At 42.9% G+C, this 27813-nt stretch overlaps 1 protein-coding gene across 2 annotated transcripts in view; it reads left to right on the top strand.

Annotated features, from left to right (window-relative positions):
* Positions 1-27813, top strand: part of KIRREL3 (kirre like nephrin family adhesion molecule 3) — a 748317-nt gene that overhangs the window by 2164 nt on the left and 718340 nt on the right. For both annotated transcript variants that reach the window (XM_081890928.1, XM_081890927.1), the window contains exon 2: positions 3366-3817. In XM_081890928.1, the coding sequence (XP_081747054.1) occupies positions 3763-3817 (55 nt within the window). In that variant the 5' untranslated portion in view covers positions 3366-3762. The remainder of the gene's footprint in view (positions 1-3365; positions 3818-27813) is intronic.

Here is a 27813-nt window from a genome sequence, read left to right as displayed (position 1 = left end):
TCTGCATGGGGTAGAAAGCGGAATACATATTTTAAGTTCATGCTCATTAGGTGTTTGGTTGTTTGTTAAAGTTGCTTCTAGTATACAAATTATTCCTTTAAAAAAAAATCAGCCCAGTTAATTTTTTAGCTGATCAATAGATTTCATAATTGGTTAATCTAACTAGTTACTTGATTAAGCATTGCACCACCAGCCATATACTGTGGCCTCTCATATGCTTTTGAAATTCATTTTCCTCCAGTCCTTGGCAGGCATAAAATTCAGGAGGTTGCTAGGTAGATTTTGTGGACTGGCCTAGATGGCAGATGGCATTCATTCTGACACGTCACAAATTGTGAAGGTCTGCTTTAAGGTTACATGAGAACTATGAACATCAGAAGTAATCTTATGTCAAGTCCATCCAGCTCAGTATTGTCTACTGGCTTGCAGCGGGTTTCTAGGGTTTCAGATGTGAGTCCTCCTTAACCTTACCTGGAGATGATGGGGATTGAACCTGGGATGACCTGCATGCCAAACATGGGATCTACCATAAGGCCTTTCCCCTTTCCCCGATGGATATTGTTTTGTTATGGCAACATTGTAGTAAGAAAACCTGCAGTGGCTAGTGAAATATCTATTAACATTATATTAGCCTTCACCAATCCGGTGCCTCTCCCCCACTACCCAACATTTCGGACTGCAACTGCCATCAGCCCCATGCTGGTTAGAATTGATGTGAGTTGTAGTCTAAAACATCTGGAGGGCAAAGGCTGCAGTACATGAAACAGGAGCTCAGTTGGGTCTAGACTGAACAACTCTACTCCACAGGATCTCTCCTAATAACAACCACACATATACTGAATTATAAGAAATTGCATCTAGTGAAGATATATATATATTCCCAGCAGCTTTCCTACAACTCAGAAATTGCTTTCCTGTGGAAGCTCATCTGAGTATATTTCGGAAATAATGGTTTTTTTTGTGTTTTTTAAGGACATTATTTCACTTTTCTCTTACGACTGCCAGTAGAAACAATAAAGAGAAAGGGATAAATGAGGACAAGGATTACATAAACCCTTATGTGAAAAAAATCAAATAATAATTATTTTGTTTTGAAAAACACTCTTCATTTAACAATAAGATTGCAACTCAGGTGTCAAGACTCGCTTAAGAAATCAGAACAAGCAGTACTTATATAAACATCCATATACCCTGCATAATAACAGAGAACTCCCTTAATAAGTGAACAAATTATTATTTTGTAAACAAAATTAATAAGTTTAGGATTTAAGTTCTGATGGTATAAAAACAATAACCAATAAAATAGAAAAAATACATGGTATGTACCTACCATCTACTCTCCCCCCCACTCTGCCACCAAGTACTCCTATGTGTGCTGGCTTGCTCCATGGCAGGTCAGAAATTCAACAGGTAAATCTTTTTATGGCATTAAAATGCCAGGATAGGGGTTAACATTATCTGTTTATTTTTTTTCATCTAGTAGAGCACCTGAGATCTAGTTTTTTGTTGTTGTTGTTGTTTTACAAAAAGACAGGGAGAAGCTGACAACCATACAGCCAGTAGGGCTTTGAAGGCTGGGACAAGGGTAAAATCTGATTCAGTTCACATTTAAAAGTGAACCTACCTAATTTGCAGTTTCTGAAACTACACACAAACCAAAATGCAACCATCATTTGGAATTCTCGCTTCTCTGAATTCTACACCGCAGTTATCCAGCTAAGTAATGTGTGCAAAAATGCACGTACCAGGGTAAAATGTGCATTAAAATACTGTTACAAACATTACTCTGTGTATTTTATAGTTTATTGAAAACAACATCCACAAGGCGTTATATTTAGGGGTGGGGGGGACTGCTTTGCAAAAATGCGTATATTAGGCAGAATTGCATACAAAAATGTGTTCATTAGGAGAAATATATGTTAGAATGCTGAATGAATTTTCATGAGGACTTTAAAAAATAATCTTAACTAGTGTGGAATTGTGAAGAAGTGAACCCTAAGATTGGAAAAACGAGAGACACAGAAATTGCCCAGGGAACTTGAGCTCCAGGACCTCTTTCTCTTGTCGTTTTTTTTTAGTTAAAATGCTGCTGCTATTACATTTTCAGGAGGACTTTTTAAAAAGTATATGCAAGCGTCTGCTCCGGGCCTGTGCCGTAAGCCCTTTAAATATCTCACAATAACTTTTCAGACAGCTTCCCCCCCCCTCCTCCTCGGCAGCACTGCTTTCCAGGAAAGGTAATCTTCAAGAGCTCAGGTGTTAGTCTCAAGAGTAATCAAGCAGGTTATTCACCTGCCACCCTTTCCAAGAACTTGCGGCATTAAGGGACTGTAGCGCTTTGCGCTCTTGATAGCTGTTTCATTTTGAAGTCTTTCCCTTTACAACCGGAGAAAAGAGGACTTCGCTTAAAAGCAAGTAAGGAGGCTTCTTTACAATGCAGGCTTATTTTACTCAGTCGCAACTATCAACCATCTATTTCCCTCTGTTTCCTGCCTGGGATCCAAACTGTAGCTCAGGAGGATTGCCAGCTTCTTTACTGGCGCGTGCTCTTCTGCTTCTTAGAACCATCTTGCGTTCTATATGGAGGGAGCGAAGTTGCACCTGCAAACATCCTCTCTCTGTTGCGCGGTTCTGAAAGGCATAGGAGCCCCCGGCATTTGAGCCACGTTCCCTGTCCAACCTTATACGTACATGCATGCTTCGAGTTTTCCGTAGAAATTACTTTCCAGTATGTGTGCTCAGAATCGGAATCTCCGGGTCTTTTTTCTTTTGTACCGGGAGCTGCGTGTCTGTGCGCTTACTTGCGAGTAAGTTCTAATTGGGCTCTCTGTGGAACTTTCTTCAGCGTAAACCGTGCATTAGATCGGCACGGCAAGGTTGCCATCCGAAGCATATATACCTGGCAGCAAGTCTCATCGAAATCTATGGGACTTAGTTTCCAGAGCAAATAAATACATGCATCGGATCGGGCTGCAAGATTCCCTTTGCAATTCTATGCCCACTTACTAGAGAGTAATCCCATTGACCGCAGTGGGTTTACTTCTGAGAAAGCACGCCTGGAATAGTCGCGTAAGGGCCGTTTCCTCAGAAGTAAACTCCAGCGTTTTCCGCGCGAGGTTCTCTCCGGCAGGTGTGCGGGTGGCACAGGCAGGCTTCCCTGAGCTTGGAGATTCATTGAATTCAGTAGGGGTTTTTTGTTTTTCTGAGCAAAACATGCCCAGGGATCGGGCTGTCTCAGGCTGGACTAACAACAACGACAAAAATATTACTTGAACTTGTAATAATAGCAGCACAGATTTTGTAAAGAAGGACGAGGCGAAAGAGGAAGGGGGAGAGAATAACCCCACCGCCCTCCTTTCTCTCAGGTTGCTCGCAAGTCGTTCCTCTTTAAAGACTACTCCAGTCGGCGTGTCAGTCAGTCCAGGCAGCGGCTGTGGGAGGAGCTCCTCGGGAGGAGGCTGGCGAGGCTGAGAGAGCCAGGGAATGGAGAGAAGAGCGCGTACATGAGCGAAGAGGAGGTAGGCGCCGGGAGAGCGAGCGAGGCTGAGCAACTAAACTCCATCTCCGCCTTAGCAGCAGAAGCAAGAGCCGCCGCCGCTGCTATTGCTGCCAACCCAGCGGACGCTTCGCCGGTGTGTAGGAAGACGGCTCCGGCAAGAGAAGAAGGCAGGCGAGAGCATCGGGAGGCAGATACAGCTAGCCCCCGAAACTGCTTAAGCGCGCAAGTTCGTCTCTCTTATTTCCCCGCCGAACTCTTAAGGAATGAAAGCTTTTCAGACAGATCTCGTCCTCCTCTGCTTCTTCCTCTTCAGTCAAGGTAGGACCCATCTATATATGTTTCTCTCTCTATTTCTTTTTAACTTTCCAGGTGGGTTGGGGATGATGATGGTGGTGATGAAGGCATTTGCGGCCAATGTGTCTCTCGCAGCTGGGCAAAAGGAGGAGGAGGAAGGAACTCCGATGACTTTTGTTTTTGGAGCTGGTTTCCTCATCCCCCTGCTATTCCTCTCCAGCTCCCAACCGCCGCTTCTTCTTGGCGTATCGCTGTTTCAGTTGGAAGTGAAGGGTTTAAGCAGCTGGTGTATGTTTTTTTGTAAATCTACCCCCACCAAAAAGAAAAACGGGGGGATGGACGGGCGGAATGAGTTTGCTATTGTTATGCTTCAGCTACTGTTCGGGAGGGGAGATCTTGGCGTGTATTTATTATTATTATTATTAAAAAAGCTTCCAAATGTTTCTGTTCCTCCATATATAGCCAAACCAGGAGGGGGTGCTTTTTTTTTTGGCTTCTGGGGAGTAGGACTGAAGAGGAGGTGATGATGAGTTTTTAAAATGATGATGATGAGAGGATGATAGGCAGTCCGAGCCGGTGCGCGTTTACTCGGAAGTAAGTGCCGCTTAGACCCTCCCAGCAAGCGTGCATAGCGGCGCAGCGGGAAGGTGCGTTACCATTCTCTCTTAGGCATTAGTAATTATAGTCGCCTGATTGTTTCTGTTCAGGTATCTGTGTCCATTGGATACATAAAGGCTGCACACAGAACAGTCGTGCGTTTTTTCATGGGGTGTCACGTTGACTTGAATTTGACTTGTCTGCTTCTACAGGAGAGGGAGCAGTAGGTACACCCAGTGAGATAATTTGGGTTTGAAGTCCATTATGTCCTACGTTGAAACACTGTGCAGACAACTGATGGACAGATGCTTTTTTTCCTTTAGGGTCACCTAAATGCATTGCATCTTTCCACAGCAACTGTTCCTGCATTTTTATAGATGTCTGGAGAATAGACCCATAAATTATTCTGGGTTATTATAATGTTGTTCATGGCTGCGGGCAAAAGCACTCACCTGTGGAATAAGGGGAGTGAGGATAACTCAGCTTTCCATGTGCCCTGGAAACACCCACCATAACCTTGTGCCAGAGCTGAGTGCCATCTGTGTTTTGCTCACCCACCATCCCAACATAGCTCTTGGGGACCAGTGTGTGTGCTTTGTTTTTCAAACTGAACACAACAGGTCCATCTGTTGATTAAATTAAGAAGAAAAGTTAGTGCTTTAGTGCTTAATCGAGAAATTGCTTTTGTACCCCATCACATTCTCTTTTTCTGAAAGCATGAGACTGTGCAGCTATCAGTTTGTTTACAACTGCTCTACTTTTGCTACCTATGTTGTATCATAGTGCCTTTTCTCCATGCTGCTTCTCTTGCACTTAAAACAAAGAATTACTAAATTGATAAGCCCGTACCAAAGCTGATGCTTTCTATGTAGTGGAGATTTAGGTTCTTTTGCAATATAGAACTCTCCCCCCCTCCTTTAAAAGAACTAGCAGTTTCCCTTCATACCCTTAGGTACCACTGGGAATGGATATGTAGGGGAGACTGGAAGTTTGAGTTTCTTTTTTCCACCTTATTTCTTCTTTTTTTAAAAAAGTTGGTGCTCTGTTAAAATAAAGATGATGGTATTTAAAAGCAGCTGCTTTGTTCAGCATGGTTGGATATGATTCTCCTGTCCAGTGTGCCTCTGATAGCTCCTTAGTGTCTGGCGAGGTGATGGCAAAGTCTCTTTTTCTCAGAGCTGCTACTGCTCCTTCCTGTAGAAGAACCTAATTTCATTGGTGTGCAGCTAGGTTTGATGGCATGAAACTGGGTTACTAGCCCACTGGAGTGTAGCTGGCTTCGATACAATTATTACATGACTGCTTAGATCAGCTTGGTGGCTAATACCAAGCCGGCACTTGAAGCCTACTTTAAAGGAGTTAGTGGGGCGAGATGTGTTCAGACAGCTTTCTCCTTTCAGCTGCTGCATGCAGTTCCTACTGATGTTCATATTGACTTCTGCCCATAAGTAGATGTGTACTACATAAAGGTACTATGTTTCAACACTTAGGTGGTGATGAAAATATGGATGTAATTTTCTCCTCTTACTTGCCTTGCATTATGAAGTGACTGCCACAATGTCACAACAATGGCACTTCAGTTGTTTGGTGTCCTGCTCAAACTATATGTGGCTTTTTGTGAGTCCTGTGGGAACTTGTTAGAATTTCAGAGGTCTTGATTAGCAAATTGCTTGGAAACAAGTAAGTTTCTAGTCCTTGTAACTACATGACAAGCTCCTAAAGTCTTGTCCCATGTGAAGATCATCCAGTATCTTGCTGGCAAACACCACACACACACACACACACACACACACACACACACACACACACACAGCAGCTTGCTTCAATAGTACGCAATCCAATGTTTGAGAGTCTGGCCTGAAGCCAAATAGGTTTCCCTTCAGATCTGCAAGCAACTATTGTGTGCACACAAGAGATGTGGATAGAAGTACAATATGCAAAATGTAGTGGAGGTTCTTTATGTAGGTGTTTGAGAGGTCTGCATGATGGCTATCCTGTAGGCTATCCTTACACTTGGTCAAACGAATGCACCTGTTCATTTCTTTGCATTTGTGGGATGTTACGCTAGGAGAGAGTATGTCTGGTGTGTATGTGGGGGAGAAACTTGGCACATAGCCCCGACCCATATTGTGGGAGTCTCTAGTCCTTTATTATTATAATTGCTTCCTAAGCATGTTATACTTTTGTGCGTTCTCAGCTCTGGCTAAACAGGTATCGGTTTGACCTGTCTCAGCTGGCGTTTCACTATGTAAAGTGCAGCTACCTTTTTGGAGAAGAGCCTGCTAATACATTTCTGCTTCCCCGCCGAGCCTTTTTAAAGCCTCTTAGCAGAATAATTTTCAGACACGCTCTTCAAAGCCAGATTTCAATCGTATCTACAACATGTAAATGTCCAGTGGCAAATCCACTGTGCCAACTTCCTGGTCTTACTGCCTTTCCGCCCCCCTGCGCCTATGGTCTTAAGAGAGGTTATGAAATAATTAAGGATATGATCTCTAAAGACTCAGATTTAAAATGTACTGTTGTGAACAGTCGGGCTCTGGCTTCTCTTAAGATGGCACAGGGAAAGAAACCTCTTCTCTGTGACTTTCTGTGTTGTGTTGGGAGGTGGGGTTCTTGTCTCTATAGTTGGCAATGAGAAAACCAGGTCCTGGCTCAGAAATTTGACAGCTGCCAGTGTTGCGTATATTTGGTCTCTGTGTGTTCCTCCCTCCTTTCCTGCTGGTTGTTTTTCCTTGTGCTGCTGCTTTCCCTAAGCTGTCAGGGCTATAGTGCTTCACAAAAACTGGTATAATGTCACAAGGCAATTTACCTCCTGCTAGCAAGAGGAATCAACCGTGTGCCTTGGTGGAAAGAGAAGTGACCCTGTCATAGAAAAAAGCGTGAAGTTCTTGTTTGTGTATGTGTGTGTTTGCTGTAGGGTCGTTGTCCCCCCCCCCATTGCCCTCTTATTTATCTCATTCTCATGCCTTGGTATGAAAGTATTTTTAGGATGGAAACAACAAAAACAGAGAGGCCCCCTGCCGTCTGTCAGATCTGGAGTGTGGTGACGTCCGGTCACAGCTGAACTACATCCTCCTTGTGCCCTTGAGTAGAACTTTGCTGTCACACACAGAGGGAGCCCCTGGCACTGCTGTGGTTGATCCTTTGGGGGGTTTTCTTCTGTGACTCATGACTCTAACTCTGATAAAATGAGCATACTTGGGGGAGGAGGCATGGGTTAGCATTTCTCCAGTTCCACTTGAACACCAGAGAAAACAACAACCATATATTGAGAGTTGGTGGCATGGAGGTCTAAATCACACCAAGTTGCAAAACAAAGGAATTCGTATAGGCATAGGTACATCACGTTCATGTCAGATATTATGGGCTGTGGTTTACCATAAGGACCTCATTATAGGTCCATTTCAGTGGTGTCTCCAGGTTTGGAAGCCTACCATCCTGGGTAGGTTCACCACCTCCTCTCTGCTGTTGCCTCTGCCTATTCCAGAGGTAGCCATTGTCATGCCCTCCAGATGATGATAGGCCCCTAACTCCCATCATTCTCAGGGAGCATGGCCAATGGTCAGGGATGATGGGAATCACAGTCTAACAATAGCTGCATTAAATATTCCTAGCTTATTCATTTGCCATATCTCTTGGGGCCAATCTCCACAGGGGGAGAGGACAGGGGAGCAAAGTTTCCTGTTGCTTGCTCCTGCCACCATTCACCTTTGAAGATTTAAGAATCCCCAAAGGACAAAGGAATGGTCTACTAAGCAACTGATCAGGGATCAGGATGGAAGAAAGAGCCACTTCTCACAAAAACTGTGATACATGCCCTTTTGTTTCTCCAAAAGTTGGAGTGGAGCATGGCCCTTCAATTAAGCTCTGATTATGCAGGACTTAAAGCCTACATTAAGAGCTTGATGTTTCTTAGGACTTCCTTGATAATGATGAAGTGGAGCTGGGACCATCAGCGTTACAGAGTTCTTATTCCTTAGCCCGCTGTCTTTGTGTTTGATACTTGGTGAGGAGGGTGTTGCAGGTCTTATAAAGTATTTTATTTTAGTCCTTAATGGAAGACGTGCTTCCAGAAGGGATCAAATCCCCAGTGCAAAAGAGGGGATTCATTTTTGCAGTATCTGCATACTTACGTCAAGTCACAGTAAGTATGACTAAATCAAAGAGACAATGTTTTGACCCTTTTCCAAGTTTTCATATGGGAAAACTCCAGTCTCCTGTGTGTATATATGTTCTAAGAATTGCAGGATAGGGGTTGCATGTAATGTACTGAGCATAAAAAAAGTTCAAAAAGAGAAGTGATGCTAATGCTTCTCCCCACCCCCATAACTTCATGGCCGTCAATTTTTGCTGCATGTACTGTGTTACTACAATGGAATTTCCTACAGCAAATACATGAAAGAGTGAATTGCAGACCTGATTGAGATACATTGCCATACTAAGTACTTGGTGTGCACAGGTCAGGTACACTTGCAGCAAGCTGTAGTTACCATGCAAAATTCCAGATTGCTCCCAAGAAGCTAATGCTCTTGCAGGGCAGGCAGATGACAGAGTTAGGAAAAGGTATTTTGCATAAGGCAATGTACTGCTTTGCCCTGTCTAGCTTTAAAGCACTCTGTTAACAGGGTATACAATATGCAGAAGTTGCCTTTTCTTTCCCTTTTCGTGAGATGCACTTCAGAAAAGAAGAACTTCTGAAGTGCAATCCTTGACATACTTACATTGAGCTACTGCTGGTTCATTCTTACGCCCATTCCTAAAGCCATGGAAGTAAATGCCATTTATTTTGGTGGAACTTACTTCCCCTTTAATTCCTTCTTGGAAGAATTCATTAATTAAAGGAAGAATCTTCATGGATCATATCTGCTGCTTTTGTGCTTCTGATTCTTTGCAAACTGGGCTATTCCTTTAATTCAGACTCTTCTAGGTTTTCTGCCTTGTCTGGTAGTGGAGACGACTTGATAACACACAGTGCAAATAAAGGGGAGAGACTTGTCCACTGGTGCAATGAGGTGAAACAAAGTTAACTTTTGAGCTTTTAAAACAATCCAATAACTGATCAAACTTTGAGGACACTTGTAGCAACACACCAGCTTATTCCTGGTACATTTGCTGATAGCCTTAAATGTAAACTTCGCAATATTCCTTTGAGCATGGTTGGCATCAGCATTTGACATCCTTGGGCACCTGCCAGCGCTTTGGTTCCCTGCCTTTGGGGTCCCACCAGTGATACCTCACTTTGCAGCAGGGGACTTATTTTCTGACCTAGTCACCACTTTAATATTAACAATGTCCCTGGTATTGTGAGGAAATAAGCTGGTGGGTAGATCCAGTTGCCTGGCAGAGTTCTAACATCTCTGTCTACTGCTGCCCTGTAAGCCTACTACTGTCCTTATTCTTTACATTTATATACTTCTTTTCACTGAAAAATCAACAACCCATAACAACTACAGGCCATAAAATACAACTACAGAATTCAACAGCAACTCACTAAAACTTTTCAACAGGGGTGGGAAACTTACTCCCTCAGAAGAGGGTTGCATTCCTTTCTGGCCAACCTTCCAAGATCCAAACATCAGAAATAGGTGGAGCCTGAGGTAAAATTGGGTGGAGCAATGAATGGGGAGGGGAAGCTTTTGTACACTAGGCTAGTTTCTACACATACTCAGGCACCCCTGTCTATCCTCCATCCATGAAGCAAAGAGGCATTGTTGGATTTCAAGGACACATCCCAGACAGGCAAAAACACTCAAGAAGGGTGTGAAGCAGAGGTAGTAGGGGTTGTGGTTGAGGGTAGTGGCCCAGGGAGAGTCCTGAGGACCAGACAGAGAGGTTTGGAGGGCTGCTTTTGGCCTAGGGGCCTGTGGTTCCCAACCCTTGCCCTATAGAACAGTACTGCAGGAAATATGAAGCTAAGGATCACTTACAAGGAGAGGGTTGGCACCAGATATTTTCTCACCTCCACCCCAAGGCTGAAATCCACCTTGCTCTTGAGCACTCTTAAGAAATCTTAAACAGAATGTTGGAAGATCTCCATAACACTGTTAATTTTTCCCTTTGAACCCATAGATGGGCTTTTCCTTGTGTTTGTGCATTTGGCAACAGTGCAACCTTCCCCCCGCTGCCTCTTATTGTGAGGTGCATTCTTCAACATGATTCCCCTCCTTGCCATTACCCTCTTCTACAACTTAATGCTAACATTTTCAGTTCTCTAAAGAACCAAAGAGGAAGCAAATGTCGATCCAGTATGGTTGTGACCCTGGAGAGCAGAGACCTCCCAGGTCCTCCTTATATACCTGAAAATGTTAACATCCCTTCTGCTTGGTCAGTGACTCCTTGAGAGGCTGTTGTAATGTGTCAGAACATGTCACACAGGTCTTTACATTCCCACCTAGATGCATGGTGTCCGCGCACATTCAGCAGCTGGGGCTATGGAGGTGGACCAATTGACTACAATTGTACTAACCAGCTCTTTGGATTGATGTTGGCAGCCAATTCCAGCAATTAACTCTGTATGTATTGAGGCATGTCTCCTGAGTGTTCTAAGGGTTTATCACATTTCTCATGGAAGCAACCACAGGTTTGCCATGCACATACATTTACCAAGGAGTTGCCTGCACCTCTTTGTGCTGAACAACATGTTTGCCACATTTGCCCTTTACTTTGCTGTGCCTTAGAAGTTTTAAACATTTGATGCAGCCGTTAGTTTTCCAGAAGCAACTATTATGCCAGTTCCCCGTCTTAAACTTTCTGACATGTGTTAAATGTCTGCTGTGAGATCACACTTGCTAGGTTCTTATGTGAGAAGGTATTTTCCCCATTAGGTACAATCTTCCAGTTAAATACTTTTAGCAGTGCTTTTTTACAGGGGTACTGCAGGGGTACCTGCACCTTTCTTCTTCTTCTTCAGATGTTAAAAGTGTGTCACTTACTGTAACAACTTCATGGTGAGTACAGGCACCTTTCTTTCCTTAAAAAATGCTCTGCTTTTAAGGCATTATTGTTCCTGAGTTGCTGAATAGCTTGCATTAATGTTAATGAATGGAATCTATGTTAATGATTTCAGAAACAAGTATTAATATGGTTTCCCCTTACTTAATTGCTTTAGTAGAGTTCATCACTCTCCAACAAATACACTATACATGTGTGTGGTTTGGGTTTTTTGCATAGGACAAAGTCTCTACCCATTTCTAACGCCAAAAGACACCCCCCTCTTGTTTTGTTCTAGACGTGAAACTCATGACTACTCATTGAAATACTGTAGTGTGTACAGACTTTAATCTTGTAGTTCGGCCTTTCCCCAACTGGAAGTCTAACAACATCTAGAGGGCACCCAAATAGAGAAGATTGTTGTACAATGTACTAGAATCAACATATGCTGAAGTTCCACATTTTTTATATATTACCCTATTCACATGATTATCAAAGTGTATAGCAGTGAAAGGCAAAATATTTTCCAAGTTGGTTCTAAGTTTTGACTAGTAAGTTCTGTGCCATGCACAGGATTCATCTTCTAAAAAGCCAACATGAATACTCAGCAAGCAGTTGTTGCATGTGCTGCTTCAAAAGCAGCACATGATGGTAGATGAACACAATCTGCTCGTTATGGGCTGGTAGCCAACATGCAAGGCTTTCCCAGTGTCCCCAATCCTACCCCCCGTGGCTCTTCTATGCTTGGTGGGGCACATTAATATGCACTGAATAAGAGAATGAAGGAAGAAATTAATGGTGGAAGGGTGTGTTGTAAATCTCTTTGGTAAATTTAAACATGAGTACATTCAGTGTAGTTATGTACACATCATGATGTTGATAGTGCTATTATTGGAGGCATGGTTAAAACGATCATGCAGTCTACTCAGATTTGCATTGTTGTATTCCCCAAAAACATTTTTAGGCCCAGCCACACTGATGTAATTATAGTACCTCTATTATGTGAAAATTGAGTGTAATCTATAAGAAGTGAGAGTTAAATTCTCTGTATCTTGATAAAATATTTGATTCTTTAAATGGAATGGTTATAATTTTGGAGTCTAGATACAACCATTTTTGCCACCTTTGTTTAGCACACCCCCTCCTCCCATGTTAGCTTTTTGAGGTACTGATTAACTTTGATTCCAAGCAAGGAAATTGGACTTTCTATCTCCATTCTTGAATAAAAGGAAAAAGAGTATATCTAAGTACCAAAACTAGCATTTCCCTCTTGTGTTATTACTGTTCCTAACTGCATCACCTTCCTTAAACTTCACTGTGATGTGAACAATGATTAACTCACAGCCACGTGTGATTGAGCTTGTGCTGAAGGAAAACTAGTGACCATTTGCTTACTTGCCATTGGGTAAACAATGGGGTAAACAAACTTTTACCCTACCCTACCATACCCTACCCTACCATAAAAATTGCAGGGGTCCTATCTCCTTGAACAGAAGATCCAATCCAACTTCATGCACACTCAGCAGTTGGGGCTGTGATATATGGACCAGTTGGATGCAATCAGTTATTTGTCTTGATGTGGTGGCCAAACCCAGTCATCTGCTTCCCATTCCAAATTGCCAGTCAGTAGTATTGCAAGTATTTGCCAGGCTGTGCATATATAGCTTTGGCTGCCACATCTTGCTGGGAACCTTATTTGTGCACACGATTTTGTCCAAGTTTAAGAAATGCATGCTAATCATTCTTCCATGTACAGATGATTCTCCAAGCTCATTCCCTCCCCATATACTCCAAGAAAATAGAAAGCATGTTACATTACATAAAATCTATTGAGCTCTGCCACCCTGCCCTACTATGCAGAGCCGGCTACTTCTCACTGATTGTCTTTTGCTGTTGCTCTCTAAAAAGAAATAAAAATGAAGAGCCTTGATTATTTTTTCTACCACAGATTCTTTCCAAATATATTCTATGGCACAAATGAGAACATAGACTATATACTGCCAGGAGTCAGTAAATGTCAATAATGGCTAAGTGTTTCCTTTATATCACAGCGATTTAGCATAAGCTTCTTGGAAACAAATGTCTTCCATAACTGTGCAATATTTAAGTACATAGTCAACAGTGCTATGAAGATTAAATAAATGTCAGTGCTACTTGGGTGCTCAGTAACAAGCTAGATTGACTGAACTTGCATAATGACCAGTTTGGCTGAAGCAGATTTCCTTTCGGAGGGGAGCGGGGGGAATGGGAAAGAGAACAAGGGAAAGCAGTTCATTTCATGCAATCTTCTCCAGGTTAATTTGTATGGATTATCACCATCATGTTTGGATCTATATAATAGGAGATAACTCTAGAACAGCCTTTCCCAACCTGGTGCCTTCTATTTTTATTATTATTATTATTATTATTATTATTATTATTATTATTATTATTATTTATTATTATTATACAACTCCCACCATCCCTATCCATGGAGGATGCTGGCTAGGATTGATGGGAGTTGAAGTCCAACAGCATCTGCTGCAGTGCACAGGGTTGGGGATGTCTGCTCTAGAACAGCAATTGTGAAGTGGTAGTATTTAAGCTGTCAGATATTCATTTAGAAGAGTGGGTTGCTGCTATTAGTAGATGATGGTACTTGAGCAAGATAAGTGTGCATCATTTGTAGTTTAAGCACTTGGACTGACAGGACAATAGTAGGTTATGTGGGTGGGACCGCCTCAGACCCCTGAAAATTTGGGAAGGAAGTTGGTAAATCATGCTGTGGGGTGGGAAAAATATTTTAATTGGTGTTGTAGTGTTTGATGATTCATTCTTTGGATAGCATGAAAAGTGTGGGGTAAGAAGTTGAATGCTGCTGCCATTAAACAGTGGATGGCTTAGCATATGTTGAGCTGTTTTGAAACACACACAACATAAAGGAATTGTACTGCTGGGTGGGCCAATGTGGAATGTTCTGTATGAGCATAGAAAATACTTGTATCCCAGGTGAAAGGGATGATAGAGAAGATTGCTAAGTCATTCATGATTGTTTTTGGACAGAAGCCAACAGGCCTTAATGTTCTTGCATGAGTGCACAGGTGGTGTGTTTCAGAAGATGCCTATTTGCATCAAAACCTCATCAAGCTGAGCTGGAGGTGTATTTGATATCCTCTTCTATAGCAATCTCAGCATCTGGCCTATGCCTATATTTACAGCTCAGTCTGGGTGGGAGGGAAGGGGACTCAGCGCATGTCTACGGGAAGCCACTGGGCCATGAAGACAAGTGTCCTAATTCTGCAGTAGTTGATAAAACAATCTTTCTGGCACAGTTAATTCAGACACGTTGTTGGGAGGGGTGTTGGTTGCTGGGGAATTTCCTTTCACAAATGCCCTGGGAAGCAGCTGTTCAGATGTGAATAATAGATTTGAGATGTGTGAAAGTGTCCATGTTTCTGCCTTGCCAAAAAGTGGCATTGCATGTTCCAGACATTTATCTGCAAAAGTAGTTTTTCAATTTTCTGCAATTGTAGGATTTTCCAAATGGCTAGCTAACATCCTAGCAGAAATGGGTATAATTCCCCATCCAAGTGCTGTCAGTCCGGCTATTGCATTTGGCTGCTCAGCTACAACTTTTCACCCTGTGCATTCTGTGTGGTTAATTGTGCAACAAAACATGGTTTCTTGCCCCTATCCTTTCTTCAGAAAGTACAGTGTAAAGTGTTATCTTTACTAGAAGCATTTACTTGTAGTGGCAAATACATAATCTCTACATCAGGAATCAAAAATTCTGAGACTTCTGGGGATAGGGTGGTATATAAATTCTATTATTATTATTATTATTATTATTATTATTAACAACAACAACTCCTATTCAAAAGGCTTCTACCAAAAAAACAGCTACCCACTCACCAGCATATAAACATCCCCTCACCCCATTTCTTTTCAATTCTGGGTCATGATGTGACAATTGTAGAGAGCAGGTGGACTGGAAGAGGAGTCTGTATTACAATAAGTTCAGATGCGTCCTATAAATAGGGGAGTGTACCCTTTGCAGGGGAGGGCCAAAAGGGAATGAGTTCAATATCCATTTTGACCTGGAAGGCGGGAGGAGAATCTTTCTCAAATGGAGCAATCAATCATCCCAAGGAACCATTTCTGAGCACATCTGTGGGCTTCTACCATACATCCTGTCTCCCTCTAATTGTGGCAATTTCTGAAGTCCTCAGTACAGTTTTTCATTAAGCCCTTGACAGACAGAGATCCTTGTGCTTTAAAGGATAAATGTTGATAGCTCTATGTCATAATTGAAGCTTTAGTAACTAGTGCTCTTTGAGTGAACATCATAAAAGTCTTGTGGCTTTGCCAAAACAGATGAGAACTTCTCATTGGGTTTTTTTGTTTTCGTTTCTAGCTTGCGAGCACCTTTAAAAGAAGTCCTGCATAACTTGAATCCAGTCAGTAATATAGTGTGATAGCTCCTCAGACAGGTGGCTAAAGCCAAAAGTTCATTGCACCTCTGTTGGGCTCTCCTACATGGCTGGGAGACTGTGTTGTGTTTAGCCATGTGTGGTAGACTTGGCTTTTATAAAAGGCTTCCTTATGTGAGGCACACAAAAAACGTTGGTCAGAATGAGTGTTTGAGCTTCTTGTTGCTCAGCGGATAGAGAATTACCGTATCTGTAGTCTTTCTGTTTTTTGTTTTGTTTTTTCATAATGTGACTTGGAAACTGTGTCCCCAAGTCAGGTGCTATATTGTCAGATGTTCTCTGCTTTTGATTCATCTGTTTCATGGTGCAGAAGGCATATGCAATATGACTCTTGTAGAAACCAAATGTGTCTGTGGGAAACTGCTGGAGGCCTCTGCTTAGTGGGCACTCTGCTTTCTTCCAACAGTATTGGCAGATGATCCAATGGCTTCCAGCTTCACAGCAACTTTTTGGTTCAGAGATAGGGCACTGTGAAGGGCCTCTGGGTAAAAAGGCGTGTTGCATGAATTCCCTATGTAGAGATTTCACATTCCACATTATGAAGTCTATGCAATTTCCACTGTAGATTGCAGGTGTTTTGAGTTGCACCAGCTACACATTGGATCTAGTTTTCAATTGCAGGGCAAATGTGTTGCAGATGAAGTGTTGGATTTGAACTGGGGAGACTTGGGTTCAAATCCTGCATCACCCCTGAAGTTCAGTGATTAGCTCAAGGTCACTCAGTATGTCTCACCCTAACCTAACTCACATGTCTGTTCTTAATGATAAGGACCTCATGTATTGCTGTCCAAAGTTCCATGGAAGAAGGGCAGGATGATTTACAATGGGTGGAGAACGTGCAGCCCTCTGAATGTTGTTGAACTACAACTCCCATTAGCCCCAGACAGCATGACTAATGGCCAGAGATTATGGGAATTGTACTACAACATTATCCACAGAGCCATAGATTAGCCAGCCCTGAGACAAAAAAGATGTGGGAAAACGGCCCCTGGTTTGGCAGCATTAATGTTAGGCCATTAAGCCAAGATGCTATTTAACAGACAAAGCCCCTAGCTTCCAGTCTCCTGCATAAGAGCCTGTAAGAATTTCATAGCTGCCCATCACTTTGCATCTCCATCAGCTGCCCTGTGGTATCATTGGTTGCTATGTCTCGGCTGGAGCTTGTCATTCATGAGCTGAGAAAAATAATGTGAGGGTTGGGGGTGGGGGAGAAAGACACAGAGAGAGAGGGGGGGAGGGAGGGAGAGAATGAAACCTATCAAAATGATCTTACGTTTCATTCTTGTAGATACGGAACTGCTTCTGTTCCAGCTGATTGCAGTCTTGACATCTGCTCAGCTGGGCCAGAATAGCTGCTGCCAGCGCTGTAGAGATTAGAAGTGGAAAGACCATTTTGGGCTTCCTAATAAATCGTTCCTGACTCCCAGTTGCATTAAGCCTGTTTCCTTCCAGCATGTCCTTTACTGCTGTGCTCTGTCTGCTGCAGCCCTTAGTGACTCAAAGAATGTTTCCTGATTGGGGTCTGATTGGTCACTGCCCACCATTAAGGGATTTGCAGGCGACTCAAATAGCCATTCCCCAAAACTGAACTCGAAATGATCGGCGGCTTTTCCTCCAGCTGTGTACTTGCTGGCGCTAGAAAGGAGCCCAGATACAAATGTGGGGTGCCTTAATAATGCAGGCATATTGAAAGGAGGGAGATTGCTCTCTCCTCACCATCCCCTAAATAAAACACATGCATTTGGAATATTAATTCAGCTTGCAAAGTGGTAGCACTGCTCTTTTAATGTTGGCCTTGTGGTGGCAGCAGCAGCGCTTCTATGGGATTGAACAAGTTGGTTGCTCTGTGTGGAGAAGGCGGGCAATCAGATGAGGCTTGTTTTCTGGCTCCTGCAAAAAGGAGGCAGTGATTTGAGCTCTTGGCAGGAAGGAGCATTGCCTCAGACCTGTGACCAAAGTTCTGGAAAGCGATCATGAGAGAGATTAATGTGGAGTGCCCCCGTATGTTTTAGTGGGTGGGTTCACTGTTTATTGGGAACCCCTGAAAGTTGGAGGTTGGAATTCCTTCTTGTTGCTTGACTCAGGCTGACAGCCTTATCTCAACAATGCAGTAATTGTTGGTGTTGAGTAGGGACAGGGGATAAATTGGATTCAGTTCACATTTGCAGGTGAACCTACCTAATTCACACTTCATGACACAATGTGTGAACTAAAACATAGCAATCCATGAAAATTAGCACTTCTCTGTGTGTTTCTACCAGGGTAATGTGAGCATAAGAATGTATGCATCAGTGAAAAATAACATCCAGAAATACATTATATTAGGGGAAATTGCTTTGGAAAAATGTGTATAATTAGACCACATTCCATACAAAAATGTGCATAATAGGATAAATTACCTTTAAAATGCTAGTGAATTTTCATGAGGACTTTAAGAAAAGAAACTGCAATGTGATGCAGAAATGTGAAGAACTGAACTTAAGACAGGGAAAGTGAGAAATAAAAAGCGACAGATTCACCATCCAAAGTGCTGAGGCAAAAAGGAGAATAAGACTGATCAGGCTTGCAGTTTACATCCAAACTGTTTCTTTTTCCATTTTCCGTTTTCAGCTACTGCTCTGACCCTCCTATCTTTCATTAGGGCTGTGCCTGATTTATTTAATTTATTTATTACATGCATAACCCACCTTTCCTCCAAGAAGGTGGTTCTCCCCCTCTATTTTATTCACATAACAATCCTGTGAGGTAGGTTAGGCGGAGAGACAGCGACTGTCTGAAGGTCACCAGTGGGATTCATGGTTGAGATTTTTAACCTTGGTCTCCCACGTCCTAGTCCAATACTCTGAGCTTTGAAGAAACCTGATCCATAATTGGTTCACCAAGCAGGCCAAATCTCTCTTCAGATTTTCCACACATTTGCCAAGATCAAATAAGGGGAGAACTTTGGTCCTTCAGATTTCAGTGGCACACTGCACAAGGCCAAAATTTGACATCCCCCCTGCTTCTCATCTTCCATTCTGCGTGTGCACCACGTCATAGTTGTGACATCTTGTGCAGGGGTGGAGGAAGGGGGGTGCGGTGGGTACGGGCCGCCCTGGGTGTCACCACTGGGTGTGTGTGACAAAATGCTGGGCAGCACTCACTGCAGAGCCTGCAGCACGCCTGAGCCACGCATCTCTCCTGGGAGTGACGCAGTGGTTTGGACGCCTGCAGGCTCCGCGCTGCCCCAAATGGTTCATCCTCCGCCTCTCCCTCAACTGTAGGGTGGCTGAGTGGGAGAAGGCAGACTCCTTGGAAGCCCTGCAGAGCATCCTGTCCTGGCTGGCCCCGCCCCACAGGTGGCTGGCCCCGCCCCTGGGTGCAGGACATGTGCGCCGCCCCAGGCGCGTGATCAGCTTGTGCCGCCTTTGATCCTGTGGTGCCTTTCTCATCTTGTTGCCCAGTGTGGGGAAACCAGTTGGGCTGCCCTAAATCTTCCTCTGATCAGATTTTTGCAAGACTCCTATGGCACAGCCACAGAACAGCATAAAAAGCTCTCATGGGTGAATTAATTGGTGCACAAGCCAATCAAAATACGGGGCAAGTGAAGGTATGGATGGCCCCTTAATCTGTTCTTCATCTGCCACATCCTTGCTGCCTTACTGATTTCTTCATTGTTATATAATTCCCCATTGCTCATTGGCAGTCCATTTCCTTTCTACTCTTATCCTTGCCTTGTTGCATCACTTCCATACAGCACCTACTACATATATAAAGAGCAGCAAGTTGTTTGCTGCGACAGGTCTGCTTCTTTGTTTTTGTTTGCTTTTTAAAAAACCAGGTTGGTGCTTTGGGGTATTTCTGAAGATAAGTGTTGACCAAGGCTTGAGCTAGGTGGCCAGCTTTGCCATATCTGCTGTTTAAATTGTTACTCCATAGTTCATGCAGTAAAATGTTGGATATTTTATAACCTTTTCTTTTTTTAACCAGTCCAGGCTGGTGCTCAAAGTTAAAGCTTCCTACTGCTTGTGAAAGGGTTGAAGTGTTGTTGGCAGCTCAGTGTCAGAAGAGCAACTCGTTTACATTTAGAAGAGAAGTCAGATGAGGCTTTCCAGGAGATCAGAAATGCTTTTGCTCTCGGGCCCCATGATAGCTGAAATGTCATCCAATGCTGCTTTAATAGCTGTAGCACTGTTCAGTTGGGTAAGTGTCTGCATTCTGTATAACACACTCTCTCTTCCTCTCCATGTCTTCAATATTTTTTGCATGTAGGCAGCATCCATCTCCTGTGCTAAGAACAATTTCTGAAAATGTTCTCTCTCTCTCTCTCTCTCTCTCTCTCTCTCTCTCTCTCGTCATGCTCCAAATATTGGTTTAAGATGTACATTTAAGATAAAACTAGGTAATGTGGAGTTCTTTCAAGTCTTCAAAGCCCTCTTTGATCAAATCAGTTGTCTTAAAGGAAAATTGCTGGTCACTTGGATTTCTGCATTTGAGGTACAAAAGACCCTTCTAAATTGTCTTCATTTCTAACATCCCCTTCATCCTTTTCCTCTCTCCTCCCTCTGACAAAGCCTCACACTCTATCAGTGCTGTATCACTTGCTATATATGGGTTCTGTATTTCCACTCTGCCTCCATTGTACCTTTTTGATCTCTAAAATGCTTATCTTTTTAATACAATGGGATCATACCATAGGGGAATAGGCCACCCAAACAAAATGAAAAGTATTGTGTGTGTGTGTGTGTGTGTGTGTGTGTGTGGTGGGGGGAAACAGCAGTCAATGTACACCATGCATGGGGAGAATAAAAGGCTGTGTGATTCTGCAAACTGGCTCAATGCCCTTTTGTTGCCTTTTGCAATGGTGCCTACAGCCTCCTTTCATCCTGAGACAGAACGCTGCAGCCTTTATATATATTGTCACTTTACTCTTCTGTGGGTATTCTGGAAACATCTTAAAAAGTCAAATCATAATACAAAGTGACCTTGACCTGGATTCTTCTTACTTTGCTTTCTGCTGCCCCATTTGTACTGCCCACTGATTTCAACTTGCCGTCCAAAACATCTTGCCTACAGAAAACCAAGGATTTGTGGGTGGGTGCTATTCTTGGATGCTTAGTTTGGCATAGAGATGGAAATGATGAGCTGCTGGTTATGGATATCGTCGTTTTCCCACTGCAGCCCTGGTTATGTATTTATTGTGCAACCTACCATGCTGAATTACTAAGCAAATCCTTCCATTGATCTACATGAAGCAATCTTTCAACACCCTTTATTTTAGCAGCTGTAAGCATATTGTAGTTTGGCAAAGGTGTCCATTTGCACATGTTTAAATATGTGCATTTAGACAGTGGCCTAAGCATAGAACTGGGATCATACTTTGGGGGGGGGGGGAGAGAGAGAGAAAAGTTGCAGAAGGGAAGTACTGTCAGTTACCTCCCCTGCTGCTGCAAGCTATTCCAGGGGGACATCTTCCCTCTTCTAATAATAGTGAACTCAGTTGGCGAGGGTCAACATAATTGGAGCCACTGAGACCCAAGAGGGAAGGCATCAACATGCTCAGGAGAAAAATTTAAAGCCTATAGGAGCAAATTCCTATTACCACCACCTCCAAAATTTAAAAATACAGTGGTACCTTGGGTTAAGAACTTAATTCGTTCTGGAGGTCTTCTCTTAACATGAAACTGTTCTTAACTTGAGGTACCACTTTAGCTAATGGGGCCTTCCACTGCTGTCGTACCGCCGGAGCATGATTTCTGTTCTCATCCTGAAGCAAAGTTCTTAACCCGAGGTACTATTTCCGGGTTAGCGGAGTCTGTAACCTGAAGCGTCTGTAACCTGAAGCATCTGTAACCCGAGGTACCACTGTACCACTGAAGATTGAGCATGCTCAGTAGCCATTGAACATCAGTTGGAAAATGGGGTGAAGACAGAATCCTGGAAAAGAATATGGCTGGTTGGAACTCTCCTTTTAGGTGAAAGATACACTGCAGACAGTGCTATTTTTCTAGAAGAAGGAGTACCAGAACTCACCATTAACACTTCCCTCATTCTCTTAGAATGGCAATGGCACCCATTTTAGCAGTGTCAGAACCCACCTGAGAGGTGCCAGAACTGAGTTCCAGCTGAAAAAAACCCCTGACTGCAGGATTGTGGTTTGTTAAGTCCTACATGTCCACGCTCAGTGGTTCAAATCCCCACGATGGGGTGAGCTCCCATTGCTTGGTCCCAGCTCCTTACCTTTACATGTCTGCTCCAGCTCAGCATTGCATGCTTTTCTCTTTTCTCAAAACACTGTGGTTTTAAGAGAATGCACTTAGTCCAGGCCTTTACACCAAACTTTCCTTTGAATCCTTCCAGGCTGAGACAAATGCTGAAGCCCTGTTCTTGCCTATAAGAAAATTAAGCCATTTCAACCAGCCCAGTGCACTTCACGTTTCTGGAACTATATTGTGAACAAGCTGGCAATAATGTCGGACCAGCACAAACTGCAGGATGAGTTGATGAAAGTATTTATCACTAGGCTCTATGGCACTCAAACTTTAAATTCATAGTAGATGGGTGGTAGATTGCTGTGGTAGATTGCAGACAGCTGAAGCCAAGATGCAATCTTGAATAAATATTTTGTCTAGCATCCTGTCAATTTTTTTGCGGCCTTTGGATTTTTGTGTGTATTTATTCCACCATTAGCCAATCTGTATTCTGTATGGTGGAGTTGGTGCAGAGAGTATATTTAAAATGAATGTGGGGCAGGTGTTGCTTTAAAGGTGGTGAAGTTCAATATGTATGTGGGGGAAGTGGATGTCTGCATGGGTGGATGAAGACAGACTCCAAATTGTAAATGGGGACATTGACCTAGACTGTGGCTCAGCACTAAGAGTACTTGCTTTCCATGCAGAAGGTGCCAGATTCAATCCCTGGCACCGTCCAAGTAGGCTTGGGAGATGTACCGACCTGAAAACCTAGAGAGCTGCTGCTACTCAAGTGTAGTGAAAGCAATACTGAGATAGGTGGGCCCAATGCTCTGAGTCACACCTTCCTATGTTCCTGCAAGAGAAGTGTATTAAAATAAGGGCCATTTCTAAAATGGAGAGCAAACTTGTAGATTTAATTGCATTTCTTTAATTAAATGGTTTGATTCTCTCTCCCCTTCCCCACCTAAGCTATCTTGGAGATCCTTCTCAAACAGAAGGAGGGGTAGAAATTAAGTATTCCTACCCTTGGCTTAGGGATGTTTGTGTTTTGCCACCTGCTTTTGTTTCCTTCCATTCTGCTTTGATAGATTCATTTCTGTCAGACAATGCAAAAGGGAGGTGTGACTTGCGTTTCTCTCTCTTTGGAATGAACCCTTAATCTGCTCATAATTACATTAGAAATTCCCAATGATTAAAAAGGTGCTGCTGACATTCATTTGGCCCCCGTGCATTGAGGAAGCAAGCAGAGGTCCTGAGAGGCAATAGACCTGATTGATGGGCAGGAGTGTACAGAATAGCAATTTTTTTTTTTGTCTTGTGTGTTTAATAAAGTGGTGATTGATGACAAAATACGGGCCAGGGCCCCCCTGGCTAAGAGGCCAGGAGAGGCAGTTAAGCACCGAAGCTGCTTAACTTAATGAGGCCCTGCAATAAAAATGAGGCATAATGAGTGAAGTATAATAGTGCTGTTATGTTTATAACTCCGCTTCATTGGCAGAGAGCTGACTCTGTGGATATAGAGGAAGGATTTCTGTTGGGTGCAACCTCTGTGGATGGCCAAATCCTATAAATCTTTATTCAATTTCAGTGGCAAAGAGGGTATAACAACTAATCATTGTGCTCTGCCAGTGAGGGTTTCCTTCAGATATCATCTCATCGGGAGGTCCATTTCCTATGATGTAGGAATTAGGCCTTTAGCATGGTGGCACCTAGCCTTTCACAGCTCCTTCCTAGTATATATTAGTCAGACACCATCTCTGTGGCTCCCATTGCAAAATCCTCCTTTTTCAGCAAACCTTTTAAGTGGGGATCTTTTCCCATTCTCTCTCTGTTTTGTGTTTTGGATCTGAAATTTATTTTAGTTGTGATGTCTTTGTTTTTATTGTTCAGATTGTTTTTATAAATGAAATGGTACAATCGTTTCTTGCTGTGACTCAGTTTGATATATTTTATGGGAAACAATTCATAAATGGAAATCAATAAATAAAGGTGGGGGTTGATGGGGGGGAAAGTATTGGTCACAACTAGGGATAGGCAGTTGTGTCAGTTTCTCTCTTTTGTTTTCCCACCCTTAGGGTGTGTGCATAAAGTGCATTTGCTGCCTTCTTCAAGTGCGTTTTTGGATCAGTGTACTGTAACATATTGTTAACTTTGTGTTGCTGTTATAATGTTATTTTGGAGTTTTGAAAGCACATAGAGCAGTTATAAGCCCCCTTACATTTTGCAATGCATCCTGAAGCGCCCCTTGCCTTGGTATGGAAACTGAGAGCACATTCTCTGTGAACCTTCTGTTGGGGAAGGTCTTATGATGTTGTTGGGCTGTAGGTTCCACTAATAGTTTGCTCTTTAAAAGGGCATGCGGAAACTGCCACCAGTAACTCTCTTCTGTACTTGAAAGCAATGGGAAAGAGGCTGGCTTCTGTTATAGCATTTATTATTTGCAAGTACTTCTCCCAGTTCATCCAAATCCCAAATAGTTCCCTCCTTTCAGAAGAGAGCTAAGCCACATAACTACACAGTTCACAGACTACCCCTTCCAATGTGACCTTTGGTGGTGGCAGAGGGGTGGATGGGTGCTGAAGTGGGAAACTTAACTTTGGATGTCCTGCATCATGTATACTCCAGCATATCCAAGTAGGGCTGGGAGAGAACCCCTTTTGAAATCCTGGAGAGCCAGTGCCTGTCAATGTGGATAGTACCAATGGCCTAATTTGCTATAAGGCCTCTCTAGTGCAGTGGTGGAAAGCTCTGCATTGCTGGAGCAGTCAAGGGGTAGTAAGGGCAAAAAGGGGGTGAATAGCTGTGCCGTTGCTTCTCTAGAGCAGATGGGGGGAAACCTATGGTCCTCCAGGTGTTACTATACTACAACCCCCACAATCCTAGGCCATAGAACATGTTTGCTAGGACTGATGGGAATTGTAGGTCAGCAACCTCTGGAGGGTCAAAGGTTCCTTGTTGCAGCTCTAAAGGCTGATGCACTTGAGGAAAAGAGGGCTGAGCATATAAGAAAGCAAAAGATGAAACCATGATCTTAGTTCTGAACTATGGCTAATCCAAACTATAGTTTGACATGAGTTTGAACTGAGCATCAGGGGCAATCACAAGTTAGCCTCTATGGAGTGTGAGGAATTTCATTTAGTATTTCTAGACTAGTTGTCCAAAACACTGGTTTTCTTAGTGATATAGGGGAACTAGTTAATTGCGTTAGAAAAGACCTAGATTGCACCTACAGTATGTCCCAAGACTGAGTGCCTGAGAGGTGTTGATTCCCTCATAAAACCAGTGTTCAGATAGTATCATGACAATTGCCCAGGAAACAATCCCTTGCCATATTTCATTCCCTTGGTGATAGGTAAGAGAATTTCAGATGCATGGAGAAGGTGTGTGTGTGTGTGTGTGTGTGTGTGTGTGTGTGTGTGGTGGATTAGCACAGTCATCCTAAAGCAGAGTCTTTTAAAATGCTGTTAGTTAAACTTCAATGACTCCTATTCTAATAATGAGGGGAAGAGAAACTAGCACTCTAAATGATGCATGTCGCTCTTGAAATGTGTGCTAATTGAAAATAGATATTTACTTCAAATGAAAATGTAATACAATAAAAGGATGGGTTTGGGAACTCCACGCATGAAGCAGCAAGCATTTCTGAAACCTCTTCATCTGATCTGTAATTTTTTTCTGTTCATGTGTGGAGGATCAGGCACCTGCGTGTCTACCTACATCAGAGTTCTTATGGGGGAAGAACAGGAACTCTGTTGTGGAGAACATGGTTTGCATGCTAAATCTCAAGTTCAGTCCCCGGTATCTCAGGTTGAAGACCTGTGGTAACAGGACTGCCTGAAGCCTTGGGAGACCAACTGGAGTGGATAGGCAGATTGCTTAACTCCTCATAAGCCAATTCCATATGTTCTCCTCCATTTCTTTGGGGTTACTGCTTGAAGACCAGTTTCCACAGTACTTGAGGGAGGGCTGTAGGGCTATCAAACAGCCGATCTAGCTGTGGTTAGACACTGGCCAAACATAAGTATTACATTTTAACATTGCTTTTTTCTGGGGGGGACGCAGGGGGACACATACCCCTAAACATTTTGTGAATCTAAGTTTGGCCTCATTGAGGGGCAGTGTTTCAATATTAGTAGGAAAATGAGAGTACCCCTAAACATTTTTAAAGGAAAAAACCACTGCATTTTAAATGGATTTTATATATGTATATCATTTTAATTCTATTAATGTTTGGTTGTATTTTTCTGTATTTAGTCATGCTTGTAAGCCGCTTTGAGTCCCAGCAGGGGAAAAGGCAGGGTATAAATAAATATATAAAACAACAACAACAGTGCTTTGAAGAAAAGGTGGCACAGGGGAGCTACAGTCAAGTTTCTTAAGGGCAGAGGGAGGAAGAGAGAGTGAAAAAAAAATGCAACCAGTCTTGACAAGGAGCCTACTACCTGTTGCATTAATTCTGTGGTTTGAAGCTACATCAGGGGATTTAAAAACAAAACAAAAACCCTTAGCATAGGGGGAAGGAGGGATATTTCTATTTGGACTTCAGCATATGGGAAGGGGAGGTTTTAACCCTTCCCAGCTGTGATCCAAGGGCGCGCACACCCCCCTCTCTGCTGTAATTAGCAATAGAATAAAGCTATGTTCATACTGATGAGCATCCTTCCTCCTGACCAGGACTATTTTCCTAGTTTATATTTTGCCACTATAGTGTGTGTGTGTGTGTGTGTGTGTGTGTGTGCGCGCATGTGAGAGAGAGAGAAGAGAGAGAGAGAGAGAGAGAGAGAGAGAGAGAGAGAGAGAGAGAGAGAGAGAGAGAGATGCATATGTGTATCCTCATTTGCACTATCAATGCACATGGAACAGCTTTGCCTCTGTCCTTCCCACCTGTCAATCAGACTCCTAGAGGCGATAGCAGCAGCCTTTTCAAGCCAGTCTGCATCCAAAGCTGTCTGATATGTGACCAGCTTCCAATAAAGGTTAAGCTGTCAATGCTCCGAAGCAAAAGGTCCCACCCTACAGAGTGTCTTCCATTGCACCCACCCTGGATTGAAACTGAGCTGATTCTAATCCCATTATGCATAACTCCCTTGTTTGTTTTCTTCTTAGGGATGCATTAGTATACATTTGCATTGATTCTGTCTGATCATATGCATAGAATTCAAATTGAAATAGGGTTGAATAGATTTGAATATTAACAAAGCATTTCTTTTTCTTCTTTCTCTGTTTCCATTTGGAGTTTGAAATAGGCAGCATTATGGTGGAAAGAAGTAGAGTTTCTGCCAGCAGAAGTGTCCTTCTGTCCTGCTAGAGATACTGCAGGTTCCTGCCCTGGGATATGGTTGGAAAACAACCCACACAGAGCAGGTGTCAATATTAAGTAGTAGTTCTCCATGGAGTAGATTAAGGCGTGGCAATCTATTTGGGCCCTATGTCCACAAATCAGAAAAAAATTGGCTACTATAAAATACTTCTTTCCAGCCTTATTTCAGCTCTATGGGTGCCCATGGGGGCCACATCAACACTCCCTGGGACAGATGAATGAACAAGCAAAGAAATTCTATTGAAAATAGATAATAGTGGAAGCAAACCTGTAGCAGTAACACATTACTCAATAGAGAGCCTGACCACCAAGAAACTGTTGGGATAATTTCTTCTCCTCTGGATAATTTTTGCAAATAAAAGATCCTCATAAGTTTTCGGCTCGCGAACAAGATGAACAGCTTTGAGACAATTTTGTGTGCCAGCTATAGTCGAACGAAGGTTGGTCTCTCAATCTACTGCTGGTTTGTGCATGTGTTATGCTAACACTAGTACTGTGTCTCCTACTATGTCTGCTTTTGAGTTCATC

This window comes from Podarcis melisellensis, assembly GCF_964234715.1.
Source record: "Podarcis melisellensis genome assembly, chromosome: 15".
Lineage (NCBI taxonomy): Eukaryota > Metazoa > Chordata > Lepidosauria > Squamata > Lacertidae > Podarcis > Podarcis melisellensis.
The sequence above is the reverse complement of the archived record's forward strand: the minus strand, read 5'-3'. Positions and strand labels throughout refer to the sequence as shown.